At 37.8% G+C, this 17,842-nt stretch overlaps 3 protein-coding genes across 5 annotated transcripts in view; all 3 read left to right on the top strand.

The window, feature by feature from the left end:
* eif4g2b (eukaryotic translation initiation factor 4, gamma 2b) overlaps positions 1 to 1,999 on the top strand; it is a 15,001-nt gene extending 13,002 nt beyond the window's left edge. For both annotated transcript variants that reach the window (XM_088996744.1, XM_088996743.1), the window contains 3 exons: positions 1 to 147; positions 240 to 361; positions 1,004 to 1,999. The exon at positions 1 to 147 is cut by the window's left edge and continues 62 nt beyond it. In XM_088996744.1, the coding sequence (XP_088852870.1) occupies positions 1 to 147; positions 240 to 361; positions 1,004 to 1,069 (335 nt within the window). In that variant the 3' untranslated portion in view covers positions 1,070 to 1,999. The remainder of the gene's footprint in view (positions 148 to 239; positions 362 to 1,003) is intronic.
* Positions 2,000 to 2,842: 843 nt separating this feature from the next.
* Positions 2,843 to 10,442, top strand: rlig1 (RNA 5'-phosphate and 3'-OH ligase 1). 2 transcript variants are annotated; one of them, XM_088996167.1, is made up of 7 exons: positions 2,843 to 3,037; positions 4,398 to 4,515; positions 4,611 to 4,706; positions 6,103 to 6,219; positions 6,316 to 6,516; positions 7,612 to 7,781; positions 8,775 to 10,442. In XM_088996167.1, exons 1-7 carry the CDS (start codon positions 2,948 to 2,950, stop codon positions 8,961 to 8,963), a joined length of 981 nt encoding a protein of 326 aa, XP_088852293.1. In that variant the 5' UTR covers positions 2,843 to 2,947; the 3' UTR covers positions 8,964 to 10,442. The 2 variants fall into 2 exon arrangements, with proteins under 2 accessions (XP_088852293.1, XP_088852294.1); XM_088996168.1 differs by having other exon boundaries at positions 2,980 to 3,120.
* A 1,198-nt stretch (positions 10,443 to 11,640) lies between these two features.
* The window catches only part of LOC148897573 (uncharacterized), a 30,921-nt gene continuing 24,719 nt past the window's right edge, over positions 11,641 to 17,842 (top strand). The window contains exons 1-9 of the mRNA XM_088996145.1: positions 11,641 to 12,082; positions 12,722 to 12,799; positions 13,422 to 13,479; positions 13,559 to 13,605; positions 14,188 to 14,322; positions 15,351 to 15,404; positions 15,536 to 15,682; positions 16,770 to 16,952; positions 17,029 to 17,118. Of these exons, the coding sequence (XP_088852271.1) occupies positions 11,906 to 12,082; positions 12,722 to 12,799; positions 13,422 to 13,479; positions 13,559 to 13,605; positions 14,188 to 14,322; positions 15,351 to 15,404; positions 15,536 to 15,682; positions 16,770 to 16,952; positions 17,029 to 17,118 (969 nt within the window). The 5' untranslated portion in view covers positions 11,641 to 11,905. The remainder of the gene's footprint in view (positions 12,083 to 12,721; positions 12,800 to 13,421; positions 13,480 to 13,558; positions 13,606 to 14,187; positions 14,323 to 15,350; positions 15,405 to 15,535; positions 15,683 to 16,769; positions 16,953 to 17,028; positions 17,119 to 17,842) is intronic.

Below are 17,842 nucleotides of genomic sequence, written 5' to 3'. Positions count from 1 at the left end.
CCTCCAAGGAGCAGTTGGAGCAGGAGAAGACCCTGCTCCTGGCCTTTAAACCCGTCATGCAAAAGTTTTTGCACGACCATACCCAGCTACAGGTCAGCGCCCTCTATGCCCTGCAGGTGCACTGCAACGCCAACGGCTTCCCCAAAGGTAACGCTCCCACCGCCTCCCTGGGTCACTTTATTAAGGACACCCCCAGTCGAAACATCGCAAAAATGTTTCGTGCTGCTGCGTTTTTCAAGGCATGTTGCTGCGCTACTTTGTCAATTTCTACGACATGGAGATCATCGAAGAAGAAGCCTTCCTCGCATGGAAAGAAGACATTACCCAAGAATTCCCTGGGAAAGGAAAAGCTTTGTTCCAGGTATTTTTTTTTTTTAAACAATGTACATAGATCAAATCAGTCACTAAAACATAAATGTGGCCATTTTCTTCACTGTCACTTTGAAATAATGTCCATGTGTTTTTGAAATGAAGTGATGGAAATTTAAAACAAATCTGACTTTTGATTAGTCAGTTAAATAATCATTAGTTTTACCAGTGTCTGAAACTCATGACAAAAAGTTTAGCGGACACCCGGGCAGACAACTCTGAAAAGTTGCCTGCCCGGCCATAAAGTTACCTGCCCCATTTTTCACAACTTCAAACACAACAACTTTGCTGCTGTGTTACTTCCGGGTAGAATGAACGCTGGCATGAATTTTAGAAAGTAGAAAATTATGTTTTATGGGGAACTGGGAACGGATTATTCTCATTTTAATGGTTTCCTATGTGGAATTAATTTTTGGGATGCACCCTTTTCGCCTTACACACTCTGTCTGGAAACCAATTAAGTTCGTAAGCCAAGGTATCGCTGTATTCTGAAAAATAATGGCGACAGCAAAAAACTATAGATTTTTGCAATGTACTACGCAGCTCAAGTCAAATATTAAATGTATGACCAATTTGTATTTATTTTTAACTTCTTACGAATTTGAAAAATAGCCCAATCGTAATCTTCCGACAGGTCAATCAATGGCTCACGTGGTTGGAGACAGCCGAGGAAGAAGAATCTGAGGACGACGGCGATTGAAAGACGCACCGACCACACACAAGATGACATTTTGCCTTTTCCTTTTGCATTCATTGATTGATCCATTAACCACTAACTGGCAACCCCGCCACATCCCAATCCTTTTATCCCCCCTTCCACCTTTCGAGTGGCATGACTTCGTTTTCCTTTTTAACTCGCTCCGGGGGCAACCGTCAAGGCTGTAACGTCATTGGTCGCGATGGCCTCTGTTGACCTTTTTGCGTCCAAAAATGCCTCTGCGACCAGTCACCGCTGATACTCTACCTCTTCGGATAGGCCTATGCGCTGTGTTTAACGCCGTATTTCCTCAAATAACGGCCCTAATTAGTCACATGAGAAATAAAAAAAATCACAGTGTATAATCATTATTATTCTTTTCATTCATTGGAAGTCACTCACCAAAACAGCAGCACTCAGCGAGGCTCGTTTCCGATCTAGTTGGCCCGAACTGTTTTGAAAAACCGATTTTTGTGTCACGATAAATCTTCAGATTCCAGTTTGAAAACGACGAATACAGACAGGTTCATTCCAATGGCTGATTTGAAATGTTACCCTGTTACATTTAGTGGGTTGACTTCACCTCGTCACCCAATTTCATTTGAGGTAACTTGTTACACGATAGTGCTAAAATTTTGACCTGCCAACTCCACTTGATGAATGCCCCCATTCCTAACTACCGTTTTCATGTAATACAGCAGCAATCCCTTAATTTAAGTGAAACAAATAACGCTGATCATGTTTGTTTTTTGTTTTTTAACCTTTCAGTAAATACAAAAGTGCCCTACTCCTAAATTCTATTCCCTCATCTCCCCCTTTAAAAACCGCTGAGTCATTGTTGGTGAACATCCTTGTACTCATTCATGATTGCGCACCTGCTTCAATGTCAATAAAGTCACAAAATGAACACCAATAAAAACTATGTGAAATGTCTGTATGGTTGACTTAATTCTAGTCCGGGTGATTCAGAAATATTTAATTTGCTTTCTGACTTTTCGCTGACTCCGCCGGGCGTGGTCCCTCAAAAGCGACCCCTCACCAAAGTGGGTCAGCCGGGCGAGACAGGTGGCGCTCACCTGGACAGGATGAAAAAAAATGTCCGAAAATCAATGTCAAATGTCACGCTTGTCAAGAACAAAAAAATAGACAATAATTGCTCTTTCGTCACTGAGCGGGAGGGAACAATTATTGAGTATTTCAGATATTATCAAGCCGCCTGTCGGCGAACAACACAAAAAATGACGTAACACCACATGGCCAATCGTGGAAGAAGGGGTACGTCACGTGTCCGGAAATACACGTTGGCTTTCAATTAAAACACTGATATCCATTGCTGCTCCTCATACTAATCGCTTACGGTCTATTTTAATAGTTTTATTTTGGCAGGACTGGCGATACCCCTATCTCACCGCGAAGTAGGGGAAAAATTATCGAGTATTTCAGATATTATAAAGCCTCACCTGTCATGCGAGATAATAAAAAATGACGTAACACCAGAAGACCAATCGTAGAAGAAGAGGCACGTCACGTGTCCGGAAATACGCATGTTGGCTTTCAATCAAAACACTCTTAATACTAATCGCTTACAGTATATTTTAATAGTTTTATTTTATTTTGGAAGGACTGTAAAAATGCCTATGCCACCACGCGGGAGCGAAAAATTATCGAGTATTTCAGATATTAAGGCTCGCCTGTCATGCGCGAACAACACAAAAAAGGACGTAACACCACACGGCCAATCGTAGAAGACAGGGCACGCCACGTGTCCGGAAATACACATGTTGGCTTTCAATCAAAACACGGATATCCATTTCCCCTCTTAATACTAATTGCTTACAGTATATTTTAATAGTTTTATATTATTTTTGCAGGACTGGAAATATGCGACGTCTCGGCTCGGTTCAGCAGAAGATATCGTGTGTTTTTATGACGGAAGTCAAAGAAGAACCATCCAAGAAACGTGACTGCCAAGTGAGTGTGTGCATGACGAGAAAAGGCGTCGATCAAGCTAATTTCGTTCAACGACGTTAACGTCGGAATGATGGTCTGTCATTGTGAGTGGTTTCAGTCAACAATATTATCGAAACTGTCTTAATTTTGCTTATCGTTCGAACAAGTGTCGCGATTTTCAGCCCACCTTGTTGTGTTGAAAGCATATGGTCTCCATTCATTAGCAGATTGTTTTACCTCACCGCCTGAAATTAGCATTTTTCACAAGTGTTTAATCAAAAACACTTAAAATAAAGACTTGGTTTTATTGGTGCCTTTCACACTAAACCCTGCAAAATGATATATCGTGGTTTGTTTCTGACGCATTTATACAATTACAATGATGTAGGAATGTGACATGTTTCAATAATAATTCATCACACATTTTGTAGTACCATATTAAAGTGCATTTAATAGCTTTCAAATGATGTATAGATTATTGTTCTATGACAAATAATATGGAAATAATGGAATTTTTAATTTTCGAAATATGAGGGGATTTTCTGCCTGTAATTCCACATTGTTAAAACAATGAAAATCTGTGACAGAGTTCTTGATTACAGTTTAAACTATCATAACTTTCTTAATTCTTGGCATATCTTAACGAGTAAGGTACCATTGGAAAGCTTTTGAAATTCTAAACAAGAACAGATTCAAAATATGAATTAGCAAATATCAACGATCGAATGCAGGCAGATTTTCGTCGGAAATCAAAAATGGCTGTCACTGAATACTAGGAAAGAAAATTGCGAGCTCTAGAAATATATATGCTAATGCTTCTTTTTGCTTGAAACCTGGCTGTTATGGAGAAAAATATATATTCTACCACTTCTATGAGTTATAAAAATACAACTTACTCACCTTTATAAATTGTAGTGAGCAAAAAGTGCGTACATTTAAATTGTTTTCCCCCGTTTCTTGTTGTCGTATTCAAAAATTTCAAGAACCAACATAGAGGGAAACGTGTCTAATACGTCATCATAAGCTCCATAGCTTGGAAAATCCCCCGAAAAACGATTACGTACTTCACAAAAATATAATGATATACAACTGCGAGTACAGAGTGCGCTCGGTTCACTGTGAAACAGTCACGGTGGAATATAGGTCACTGTCACATACCTAAATGATGGGTGTTTAATACTCGACCTGGTGCTGACATACACTAACCCGAAAGTGGAATACATAGAATATCAGAACACCCTAATTACATGTTATTTGAACATTTGAACATCATTGCTTTCTGGGAAAAAAAAAATGAAAATGTGACATTCAGTCAAAGATTTTCCTTGTTCAGTTTATTATTATTATTATTATTATTATTATTATTATTATTATTTCCAAGCCATTTAACATGGTCGCCACCGCCATCTTGAACCCTGCCGTGCTGGAAGCTGACATCAACAGCGCATTGGCCACGGAGAAACTGGACGGTACCTGCTGCTACATTACGCATTACAAAGGTGACCATTCCTTAAAAAAAAAATTAAAAAACAATTCTTACATTCTGGTCAATTGTGGTAAAATATATTTGTCCCCCCCGCTTCTGTCCTTTCAGGTAAACTGCACCTTTGGGCTCGACTGGACAGGAAAGCCAATAAACAAGCAGAGAAGAGATTCAAAAAATATCAATACACTCACAGAAGCTCGAAAGGTAACTTAGTGAGTTTTAGAGACAATAATTTGTGAATATATCTCTGTTTGTTTTAATCAGGTTGTTGATTTATGACAACTGGTCGTAAGTCGAGCTGGTCGTATGTTGGGTGTTACCTGTGTATGTATTGCATTGTATTTTGGAAAGACGCCCCCATTTCAAGCTCATATAACTCCAGACCCATATAACTTAGGAATCAACTATTATTTCTGATGAAAGAAGAGAGTCGAAGGTTTCTTACGCTGCATTGAATGTTTATGTAGTCCAAAAAGTCCTGGAATGCAAGTGACAATGACAAAAACCCTGGCACTGGAGTGGACACATTTTGACACATCTGGCCATGAATGAGTTAAAGAATGATTGGTCTCATTTCAGCGACAAAATAATAAATCGACAGCGAGAAAAAAAGAACTACGGACTCATCCATTTGCTATCTATTAGCTATCTGTCTAGCTAGCTAGCTATGTAGCTGCCTATTTATTAGCTATATGGCTATCTAGCTAGTTAGCTAACTGTCTAGCTGGCTCTCTATTAGCTATCTGTTAGCTAGCTGGCTCGCTTTCTATCTATTTGAGTTACTTCCGGGTTGCGTGAACGCTGGCGCATGTAGCTGCCACTTCTTAGCCGCAAAAAAAATCGATCCTGTGACCGTAAAGTGACCTTGAGAGTTTTGAAAGGCGCTTATAAATGAAATGTGTTATTACTATTATTATTATTATCTTGATATCCATACCTGATTTGGCTATAATAATAATAATAATAATAATAATAACAATAATTATAATAATAATAATGATAATGATATTAATAATAATAATGAGTAATAATAATGATAATGATAGTAATAATTATAATATTAATAATAGTAATAATAATAATAATAATAATAATAGTAATCATAATAATAATTATTTTAATAATAATAAATTTCATTTCTAAGCGCCTTTCAAAACTCTCAAGGTCACTTTACAGTCACAGGATCAGTTTTTCTGTGGGTGAGCCAGCGCTCTCAACCAATAAGTAACTCCAATAGATAGAAAGCTAGCTAGCCAGCTAACAGATAACTAGATAGCCAGCTAGACAGTCAGCTAAATAGCTAGATAGCCATATAGCTAATAAATAGCCAGCTACATAGGTAGCCAGCTAGCTAATAGATAGCAAATAGATAGCCAATAGCCAGTGAATATATAGATAGCTAGATAGCTATCTAGGTAGCAAGCCAGCTAGATAGTTGTATAGCTAATAAATAGCTAGTTAGCTAATACACTGAATGTCACTAATTAAATAAACTCAAGACATCCCGTAAATTCCAGTTTTTGTTCATATGTTCTAGTGAGATTTAGCGGTAGCTCCTAGGTCATGTATTTCAGTATCTTTGTTATGGACTTTGTTGTAGGTTTTACATGGAATGTAGAAGAAGACTTTAAAACGGTGCCAGACGCGTGGATCCCGGCTCACCGAGTCCAACATCAGAACGGTCATCCCGTCCCAGATGAACATGGACACATTCCAGGTCTATTGGGTTTATAGACATTATGAAAGGGGATTCGTAGCATGTCAATCACCCCCCCCCCCCAAAACAAAACCTCTCACTTCCTGTAAATATCAGGTTGGGTTCCGGTAGAAGATGGCAACAAGCAGTATTGTTGGCATTCATCCGCGGTGGATTATGGTGCTGGGACTGTGCTGCTTCTCCGTCTCGCTGCCAATAACGACTACGATACCTTGGAAATCGCCGCTGTGCCGCTAGCGGACCTCCAGGAACAAACTCTGGAGTTGATCGGCACCAACATCAATGGAAATCCTTACGGTAGTCATTGTTATTGTTTTAAATTTTTGTTTCAGGTTAGTTTGATTCTGTTGTCATAAACACATTGATTTATATAGCGCTTTCATTAAAAAAAATAGATAGCCGAAACTGTAATAAAGCGCTAATATGGGCAAAAGGTAAATGCAAAAGGTAAAAACATTGCCAGAGGTCTGATCAGCGCTTTATCGAGACCGCTCAGCAAGAAAAATCACACTTTTCAATTCCCGGATTAATTCGGCAATGGCAGCGAATGAGTTAAGGATTGGATTGATTCCGACATAGCACTACTGAAGGCCTCGATCCAGTGACCTTGAGAGTTTTGAAAGGCGCTTATAAATGAAATGTATTATTATTATTATTATTATTATTATTATTATTATTATTATTATATTATTATTATTATTATTATTATTAATTATTATGATGATACTATACTATAATATATTATATTATATTATATTATATTATATTATATTATATTATATTGTATTATATTATATTATATTATTTAATTTACCTTTATTCGTCTCGCAGTGGAGACATTTACATTTCACAGCAGCAAAGTTTTGAAAGAGGAAAGGAAAGAAAGAAGTGGAAAATAACATACAGGAGCTGCTGTAAAGGCAGCCACTTTCGCGGCACCATCTTGAAGTCAAAAGAACACAAAAAAAAAAAATATATTATATTATATTGCATTACATTACATTACAAGTCATGAACTCATTCACTGCCATTCACGAATATATGTATTTAATTTGTAGCAGACGTACACATTTCACCATGACGTCCCTCATCCACTGGTGAAAAGGACGCTTTGATCCTCTCCTATTTCATCTAGAACTGCTTCATACAACAAAGAGGAATTCATTACGATTGATTGACTGTGTCTTTGTTTTGTCATATTATTTTGTTCTTTTGACTTCAAGATGGCGCCGCGAGAGTGGCTGCCTTTACAGCAGCTCCTGTATTTTTTTTTCCTACTTCTTCTTTTCCTTTCATCTTCCTTCCATAAGTATGCCGCTGTGAAATGTCAATTTCTCCACTGCGAGACTAATAAAGGCTAATCCAATCTAATTTATGACCATATTTCAACAGGCTTAGGATCTAAGAAGCAACCGATCCACTTGCTGGTATCCCACGGGAGCATCCGCATCCAGAACCCTCCATCGGTCGACTTCGAGCAGCTCTACTCGTGGTTCTGCAGCAACCCCGAGGGTCTCGTAGAGGGAATTGTGTGGCACTGTGGTGACGGCTCGCTTTTTAAGGTGAGTTGGCGGCACATGTCGCTAAACCACAGAAGCCATTGCAACTACATTTTGAGGAGTATAGTGATACCTCGGTTTACGAACCCCTTGGCTTACGAACTTTTCGGTTTACGAACGTTACATTTATGATAATTTTACCTTGGCATACAAACTATTTTTCGGGATACACACGCAGCTGCCACAATGAGTGATGTGTCGTTCGCGAACGAGCCCGTTCTCCGAACAATAAAATGGCAGCCCGCTTGTTTTGGTCCTCTATTCCCCGCCCCCAGTCGTCGGTTAAAGCCACGCGATTGGTCAAGAACGCAGCAGTGAGTGGGGGGGTTTCCAGAAAGAGAGAGAGTGAAGAAATTCAGGCAGACGACAGAGACAAAATGGATAGAAAACAGAGAAATTTGGACTCGTTTCAACTTTGTTAGTTCAAAGGCAGAGTGTAGACTGCAAGGTTAAAATATCCCATCGATCAGGCTCCACAAATAACCCGCACAAGCCATCTATCTGTACACTTGATGCAAAAAGCTATCAACCCAGCTAAACAGAACATAATTGATGAGGAACTAGATACAATTATCACAGAGAAAGCACCTACAAGGGATTATTCCTCAAGATGGCGAAAGAAGAAGGCTACGTCGTATCCTCATCAAGTGTTTAATGCTGATGAAACCGGACACTCCATGCCAACAAGCCATCAACGACCATCACAAAGGTAAATAAAACGCCTTTATTATACTGTACAGTTTATTTCTTTAATTATAATACCATAGCACATTTATTACACATAAAATCAGGTATATTTTGTGTAGTTTTAAGGCATAGAAAATTAGAAAGTAGAAAATTATGATTTATGGGGACCTGGGAACAAATTATTCACATTTTAATGGTTTCCTATGGGAAATTAATTTTTGGGATACACACCTTTCGCCTTACACACACTGTCTGGGAACCAATTAAGTTTGTAAGCCAAGGTATCACTGTATTATCTTTCTTTGGCAGGTTCACCGCCACCACCTAGGCTTGGAATGGCCACCAGGGGTCAGTCACCTGGGCAGCAAGCCAGTGGCGGTCCGTGTGGGTGGGTCAGCGGTTGCGGCTGGCGACAACAGCAAGAGTCTGTTTATGTCATTATCCCAACTTAATGGACACTGTTTCAACGGCCTGCACGATATCCACTTTGACTTGTGAATACAAGCGATATTTGTTTTTGTTGGATTTCTGCAATTGGTGCCAGGAATATGACACACAACATTGTGGCACGGCTTCAAGCGGAAGCAAAGTTTATTGTCATTTAAGATGCCGTGTTAGTTCATTTCAAATACAGTGATGCCTCAGCTTACAAACGCTTTACCTTACGAATTTTCCACCTTACGAACATTAAATTCGCGAGACTACAATCTTGGCAGACGAACTAGTTTTTGGGAAACACACAGAGCACCACAATGTTGCTAGTTTTCGGCGGAAGAACACCAAACCACACGGCCGAACAGCGCCACCGTGGCTGGCGGACTAGTTTTCCACACACACTTTCTTCTAGTGCACTCAGTGCAGACTTGGTCTGTTATAGAGTGGATACTTTTGGGACTGAAAAAGACCCCACCACAGGCTGGTGTGAAACCAAAGAGGACACAAAAGAAAATTACGGTCGAGAAGAAGATCATCGAAAAACACGAATGAGGTGTGCGTTTGTTTGATTTAACATCCCAGTACCAGTATGCTAAGTCGACCATTGCTACGTGTGGCTAACGGTGTTTCTGTGTTGTCTAAGCAACGGTCTCAGGCAATAGAAGCGGTTGAAAAACTTCTGGAGATTTGGATTAACGAAAAGCCGCTAGCACGGGACAGTGTGAGTAATGGTATTATCGCCGAGAAAGCACGGCAACTTCACTCATATGTCATCAAGAGGCCACTACACCTACGACCATCACAAAGGTAAATAAAATGACTTTATTATACAGTACAGTTTATTTCTTTAATTATAATACCAGAGTGCATTTATTATACATAAAATAAGATATATTTTGTGTAGTTTTAAGGCTTAGAAAATTAGAAAATTATATTTTATGGGGACCTGGGAACGGATTATGCTCATTTTAATGGTTTCCTATGGGAAGTTAATTTTTGGGATATACACTTTTTGCCCGACACACTCTGTCTGGGAACCAATTAAATTCGTAAGCCAAGGTATCACTGTACAACACATTCCATCATAGCTCAACCTGACTGAAAACATTGCCTGCTTGAAAGAAGTCATTCTGAGTCTTAATATTTTGGTACTAAATGATGCATTTTTATTGTTTTTTTTTTAACAGCGAAACTTGTTCCAATTCATTGTTGATGTATACACTGTTTAAATGTATAACCGTATTATCCCAAGAGATTCTCATTGTGATGTTTTCATTGTCACACGCCCAAAAAAACGAGTCAACATGTACTCCCCTCTTTGCTATACTTGACTCTGGATATCATCTCTCATCACAACCAGACAAGAACTTCCAGCTGGAAAAACATTTTTATTCCTCAAATGAAGACAAATATGTGGGGTGTTGTTAATGACTGTGAATTTCTTGTCAAAGGTCAATTTGGAGCGACTAATTTGAGCCTGCCGAGGAAAAAGATGGCTCGCTAATTTGACACAGATGATGTTAACGTGTACCACAGTGCTATGATATACAGTAAAGTCTCGTTATATCGATATTCACGGGAGTCCGAAAAAATATCGATATAACCGGGACTATCGATATATCCGACCCTGTTTGCATGTAATTTTCTCCGTGCGTGCATAGAAATAGTATCGATATAACCGGGACTATCGATATATCCGATATCGATATAACGAGACTTTACTGTGTGTATATATATATATACATGTAGCCAGAGCTACCAGCAAATTTTACTTCGAAATTAATATTTTTTTACCTGTTTTGGGACACGATTAGTTTCTTTACAAGTCAACTATTGTTTATAATCTATAATACAATTACAATACAACAATTGACACAATGTCATGAATGGTTTTCAAAATTAATAGCTGCTTTAAATAAGACCTGGTTTGAGTCATTGTTGCTCATTTAAGAATAATGTTGAAATACTAACATTAACTTGGAAATAAGGACAAATAAGGATGTATTTTTCCCCCTATTTGTGATTATTTATTGAATGAGTTTTTAAACATCTATCCGTATATAAACCTTACGTGTCTTTAATGAAGACAAATCTTGGAATGCTTCAAAGTCAATGTACCACTGCATTACTAATGTTGAGATGTTATAATTTCATAGGAAGGTCATCCATTTTGCCAACCTGGTCTCCATGATGTCATAAAGATAAAGCCACAAGAAAATAGGCAGTTGTGTTTGATTGGATTGGGTTGGATTAGCCTTTATTAGTCTCGCAGTGAAGAAATGTATATTTTACAGCAGCAAAGTTATGGAAAGAAGAGGAAAGTTCATGTTTATAGTGTGATTCATCAAAGTTAAGAGCAGAACTTGATGGAATGGAATAATTGAAGATAAAAGTAAGAAAGAACCTCTTACCTTGAGGTAAGAACCTCAATACAAGTCATTTTAATTTATTCCCTTTTAAAGGACAACCAACACCTCTAGACAAGTTGCGTCCATAATTTGTAAAATCACTTCAAATGACTTCTACTCATTGTTTTTTACAAAGATTCCACGGCATATAGCTATATTTTACGTTTTAAGGCTCACGCTAAATATTCAGAAAGTCTTGTTTTCGAGTTGATGACGATTCGTGACATGACGTCACTGAAGGAACGCCCCTGACCGAGAAAGCGACACACAATGCATTTTGGGGTACTTTGTTTGGTCTGAAAACGTTGTGTTGATAATGCGATAGTGAATCGTGTGTTGCACCAAGACAACTATTTGATACTAGTTGACACAAATTCCCAACAGACACCCCATTTCCAACGGAGCTTGGGCGCCATCTTGTGCATTTTCTGGGACGCTACATTGGAGTCTTGACTGCTCCAATTGATACGGGAGGACTTCTTTAATCGATTGCAAACATTTATGCTTTCCTCTTCAGAACTATTCGAATCATATTCATAACTGGATGGGTAACAAGAAAGTTTTTGGGCATTTTAGATGCTATAAAACGTTTTTCTGATGTCAGTTAGGAAACAAAAAAATGGTGTCGGTTGTCCTTTAATTGATATTTCGGACATTTCAGAGCTCAAAATGCCTGCCGCTGTCGAATGGGGTGATGTGAAGAACCTTGATCCTGCGACCCTCCATGAGTGTTACAAAGATGAACTGGACAGTTTTATCCACCTTCTCACTTCGGTAATCATATGCAGACTCACTTTAGTGTCACGTTCATCCATTTGTCATCTGAAATGTTCATCAACCAAGGTAATGTTTCCTAAACGGTAACTTCATTCTCATAAGGTTTTGGTCTGACATGAGCTACAGTAAAGTCTCGTTATATCGATATCGGATATATCGATAGTCCCGGTTATATCGATACTATTTCTATGCACGCACGGAGAAAATTACATGCAAACAGGGTCGGATATATCGATAGTCCCGGTTATATCGATATTTTTTCGGACTCCCTTGAATATCGATATAACGAGACTTTACTGTATTTAGCTAGCTATCTCATAATAATAATGATAATAATAATAATAATCATCATCATCATCATCATCATTTCATTTATAAGCGCCTTTCAAAACTCTCAAGGACACTTAACAGTCACATAAGTTTTTCTGTGAGTGAGTAGCGGCAGCCACATGCGCCAGCGTTCACTCAACCCGTAATAACTCAGAAAGTTAGCTGGCTAGCTAATAGATAACCAATAGATAGCTAGATAGATAGCTAGCTATATTCAATGTATATTGACATACAAGTGCATCTTAATTAAGTACAGTATTGACGAAAACAACTTGTATCAGGAATGAATTTTATGTTTTGTTCCAGGCAGAAGAGTTGGAAGTGGAGCGGCAAGCTCAGGCGGACGTGGTCCACATACTGCGAGTGTTTCAGGCCTTGCTCAAGGTGCTCGCCTCTGTTAAGTCTACACCTCATTCACACGTGATTAAAATAATGGAATTACTCTGGTCCGATACACACCAGACTTTGTTGTCTCACCTCAAATATCTGGGAAAAGGACGTCTGTGTAAGCTCTGAGTCGTACAAGAGTGGTCCCATCGATGAAAAGGTTTCTTCAGCCGTCATCTGTACTTCTTTGAAGGTGTCAGACGTTTCGCTTCTTATCCAAGAGGCTTGTTTATTTATAATACCATAGGACATTTGTTATACATAAAATAAGGTATATTTTGTGTAGTTTTAAGGCCTAGAAAATGAGAAAATTATGTTTTATGGGGACCTGGGAACGGATTATTCTCATTTTAATGGTTTCCTATGGGAAATAATTTTTTGGGATACACACTTTGCGCCTTACACACTCTGTCTGGGAACCCATTAAGTTCGTAAGCCAAGGTATCAATGTATCGTGCCAGAGCTACCAGCAAATTTTAGTTCGCTGACGAAGCCTCTTGGATAAGAAGCGAAACGTCCGGCACCTTCAAAGAAGTACAGATGATGGCTAAAGAAACCTTTTCATCGTTTAAATGTGATGTCGTTCCGGGAAATCACTTATCGACCACCATCTCCTCAGATGAAAAATCAGGAAGCGACTTTGGCCGAACAGTTAGTTGAAGAGCAAGAGAAAAATGGTTTGTACGCATCACTCAATGGTTTACGAAATACAGCGCCATGTTGACATGAGTTCCAATAATTCTTCTCGCTGTGCAGAAAACTCTCTTCTCACCAAGATGTCCAGACTCGAGGAAGAACTAACGGTGAGTCTCGTCAGGATGGTCATATCTCACCTGTGGAATTTTATATCATATTTATATCATATGTTGGCACACTGATAGAGAATAGACAGAACAGAAGTTATCATATTTAAATGTTTCATGCTTAGAAGGCCCACAATAGAAGCATAGAAAATCTGGGGTCGATCTGAGGTGAACAGACACAGCCTGTTAAACTGTCATCTTCATGTAGGAGATCTGGTCTTGGACTAATTTAGGACTTGGTAAACTCCTTCACAGGAAAAGGTCATGAGCCAGATTGCAAATCTATCAGTTCATGGGAAGGACAACCAATTAAAATGTCTACGTTCTGTTGTTTAATAGTTGTTGGTACTTGGGACGTCCAGGGGGCGTGGTATTCAAATCAAGAAGACTATTTTGACTCATGTATCACTTAAATTTGCATATACTCTCAATAAATAACTTGGTAGAGGGCTGCAGACTTTGCGTGTCGGTCATGGATGGCTACGTCCCCTGCCGGCAGTAAAAGACAATCTTCCTGTGTTGGAGCCTTTGTTCACAGTGTCCGAGCAAACATCTCTGACATTGTACTTAACCGCACCTTAGTACGCCGGCACTGGTCCGGAAAATCGCTTTCTGAGGAATGAAATCCAGCAGCTGAAAGGCCAGATGGTGCGCAAGGAAGACATGGTCAACACGCTGAAGAAAGAATTAAAAAGAGAGAAGAAGATGGCAAAGAAGGTATGAACAAATGGATGCCTTGTTTGATACATTCTGTGTGTCGATACAGGTGTGGACAAAATACTACTATACCCTACTATTACTACTACTACCACCACTACTATTACTCCCACTACTAACTACTATTACTACTACAACTACTACTACTAGTAATACTACCACTACTACTACTACTACAACCACCACGCACGACTACTACTACTATGGTCACTACTACCACTACGACTACTACGACTACTACTACTACTACTACTACTACTACTACTACTACTCCGACTACTACTACTACTACTACGACTACTACTACTACTACTCCCGGCACTACTACCACTAGTACTACTACTTCTACCCTATTACTACTACCACCACTACTACTACTCTACTACTAATACTACCACCACTATCACTACTACTATTACTACTATTACTATTTACCACTACTACTAATACTACCACCACTACTATTACTACCACTGCTGCTACTACTACTACTACTACTACTACTACTACTACTACTACTACTACTACTACTACTACTACTACTACTACTACTGTTACTACTGTTACTACTACCACTATTACTACTACTGCTTCTACTATTCCTACTGCTACTGCCACCGCTACTACTACTACTACTACTACTACTACAACTACTACTACCGCTACTACTACTGCTAATACTACTACTACCACCACCACCACTACTGCGTTTACCCTACTATTACTACTACCACCACTACTACTACTAATACTAGCACCACTACTATTACTGCTATTGCTGCTACTACTACTACTGTTACTACTGTTACTACTACCACTTTTCTACTACTACTACTACTACTACTACTACTACTTCTACTTATCCTGTGACTGAAAAGTGACCTTGAGAGTTTTGAAAGGTGCCTATAAATTAAATGTATTCTTCTTCTTCTTAATCTTATTATTATTATTATTATTATTATTATTATTATTAAAATGAAGGGATCGCTCGTCATTGTCACCGATCTTACCATATCTCTGTTCCATAGCAAGTTTTGCGAGCAGAGTCTGCGGAGGAAGACGTGAAGTTGTTGAAAAAAGAGGTAAACAAGAAATGGAATTTAGTTGGCGGATCAATCAAGGAGTATATACATCCACACAAAAAATGCTCAAGCTTAACTCCAAAGTCTCATTTCCCACCATGTCATCTAAAAGTAAACGTCTCTTGGGTCAGAACACGCAGCTTCAGCGGGACGTCGACTTTTATCATGGCGAGTTGGAGCGTAAGGAGTCTGATGTGTCCAAAGAGGATATGGCAGAGACTCAACAGAAGCTCATCTTGGCCAACCGACAGCTCTCGCAATGCATGGATGACCTTCAGGTACCCCACTCGCCACTCCCTTTTTACATTGGCGATCAGACGTGTATTGTTGTATTTATTTATTGATTTATTTATCCGTTTTTATTGAAGTATGTAATTATTTGTTTGTTTTTGTTTAATGTATTTCTTTATTTGTTTATTTATCCTCTTATTTATTTATTTATTAATTTAATGTGCCTTATTTACTATGCATTGAATTATTTATTCATTTGTTTGTTTGTTCTGCATTTATTTATGCTTGTGTTGATTTATTTTATTTATTTCTGTATGTTTTGTTGATTTATTTATCCATTTATTTATTTGTTTGTTTGTTTTATATATTTCATCATTTATTTGTTTTTACATTGGCGATCAGACGTGTATTTATTTATTTATTTATTTGTGTATCTATCTATTTATTTATTTATTTATTTATTTATTTATTTATTTATTTATTTATTTATTTATTAAAGCTTTTATTTATGAATTGATGTATTTATTTATTATGCATTTATTTATGCATGTATTTATTGTATTTTTATTTATTTGTATATTTATGCATTTCTTTGTTTATTCTGCATTTATTTATGCATGTTTTCATTTTTATTTATTTATTTATTTGTGTATTTATTTATTTATTCGTTAAAGCTTTTATGAATGGATGTATTTATTTATTTATTATGCATTTATTTATGCACGTATTTATTGTATTTTTATTTATTTGTATATTTAAGCATTTCTTTGTTTATTCTGCATTTATGCATGCATGTTTTGAATTCCATTTATTTATTTATTTATTTATTTATTTATTTATTTGTGTATTTATTTATTTATTTATTTATTTATTTATTTATTTAGTTATTTGTTAAAGCTTTTATTTATGAATGGATGTATTTATTTATTTATTATGCATTTATTGATGCATGTATTTATTGTATTTTTATTTATTTGTATATTTAAACATTTCTTTGTTTATTCTGCATTTATGTATGCATGTTTTGAATTTTATTTATTTATTTATTTATTTAATTATTATTTTATTTATTTATTTATTTGTTTATTTATTTATTCATTTATTCATTTATCATTTATTCATTTCTTCATTTAGCAAGCGGAGGACGAAATCTTGCGGCTGAAAGCGGACAACCTCCGCATGCAGCAATGTGTAACGGAATCCACCAAGGAGATGGAGAAGATGAGCGATGAGTACAACCAAATCAAGATGGCCGTCCACCAATGCGACTCTGAGAGCGACCAGCTGCGAAAGGAGAGGGATCGCGCACAGCTGCAGGTAAACCCCGTCCTCAAACCACACACTTTTTAATCCACGTTTTCAATTTTGCCGAAATGTGTGCTTTCTCGTGTAGGTCAGAGAGCTGACGCAGAAAATTACTGACATGGCGGAAGAGGATGACCCCATTTTGGCAGAAGTGGATGCTAAAGTTGAGGAATGGAAGGTCGGCGGTACACTTTTTTGAATCCCCGGAGCTTGTTTGAATTTGTAATGTAGAAGCTGGGATGCAACTGAAACAGAAATTTACCATTTGGGTGTAAAGTTAGCATTTTACGATCATTTCGTTTTTTTTTTTTTTTCGTTGGACCTTTAAAAATAATCTACTTCCCACCAAGATTTATTTAGATTTATATTAAGATTCGCAATTCAACTCCTAACTCCAGTTTAAATTAGTAACCTTAAATTTGCTTGGCAGGTCTGTCATAAGTCAAAAAGTCTACAGTGACGCGATAAGTCAGCCATTTTGTTTTTCAAGCGGCCATTTTATCAAGCCACCATCCAAAATGGATGGATTAATCCTTTTATTTCTCATTCCATAAACAGAAAAATCTACTCGCTGGCTGGCTGGTTGGCTGGGTATCTATTAGCTGTCTATTGGCTAGCTATCTTTTGGGTATCTAATACCTAGCTGGCTCGCTTTCTATGTATTTGAGTTACTTCCGGGTTGAGTGAACGCTGGCGCGTGTGGCTACCGCTGCCCCACCCACAGAAAAACTTATCCTAGCTGTGACTGTAAAGTGACCTTGAGAGTTTGGAATGGTGCTTATAAATGATTATTATTATTAGCTGACTGGCTAGCTAGCTTTCTAGCCGGCTAGCAATCTATCTCTCTGTATATCTATTAGCTCTATAGCTGGCTAGCTTTCTAGCTAGCTAGCTATTACCTA

This window comes from Hippocampus bargibanti, linkage group LG05 (genome assembly GCF_051943395.1).
Source record: "Hippocampus bargibanti isolate YZ-2025 linkage group LG05, ASM5194339v1, whole genome shotgun sequence".
NCBI classification, from domain to species: domain Eukaryota; kingdom Metazoa; phylum Chordata; class Actinopteri; order Syngnathiformes; family Syngnathidae; genus Hippocampus; species Hippocampus bargibanti.
The sequence above is the reverse complement of the archived record's forward strand: the minus strand, read 5'-3'. Positions and strand labels throughout refer to the sequence as shown.

What these genes read in the sequence shown, in the direction of transcription:
- rlig1 (XM_088996167.1), top strand. Translation starts at nt 2,948, where the DNA reads ATGCGACGTCTCGGCTCGGTTCAGCAGAAGATATCGTGTGTTTTTATG. An exon ending in CTACATTACGCATTACAAAG is followed by an intron (nt 4,516 to 4,610) that starts GTGACCATTCCT and finishes CTGTCCTTTCAG; the next exon opens with GTAAACTGCACCTTTGGGCT. An exon ending in CACTCACAGAAGCTCGAAAG is followed by an intron (nt 4,707 to 6,102) that starts GTAACTTAGTGA and finishes ACTTTGTTGTAG; the next exon opens with GTTTTACATGGAATGTAGAA.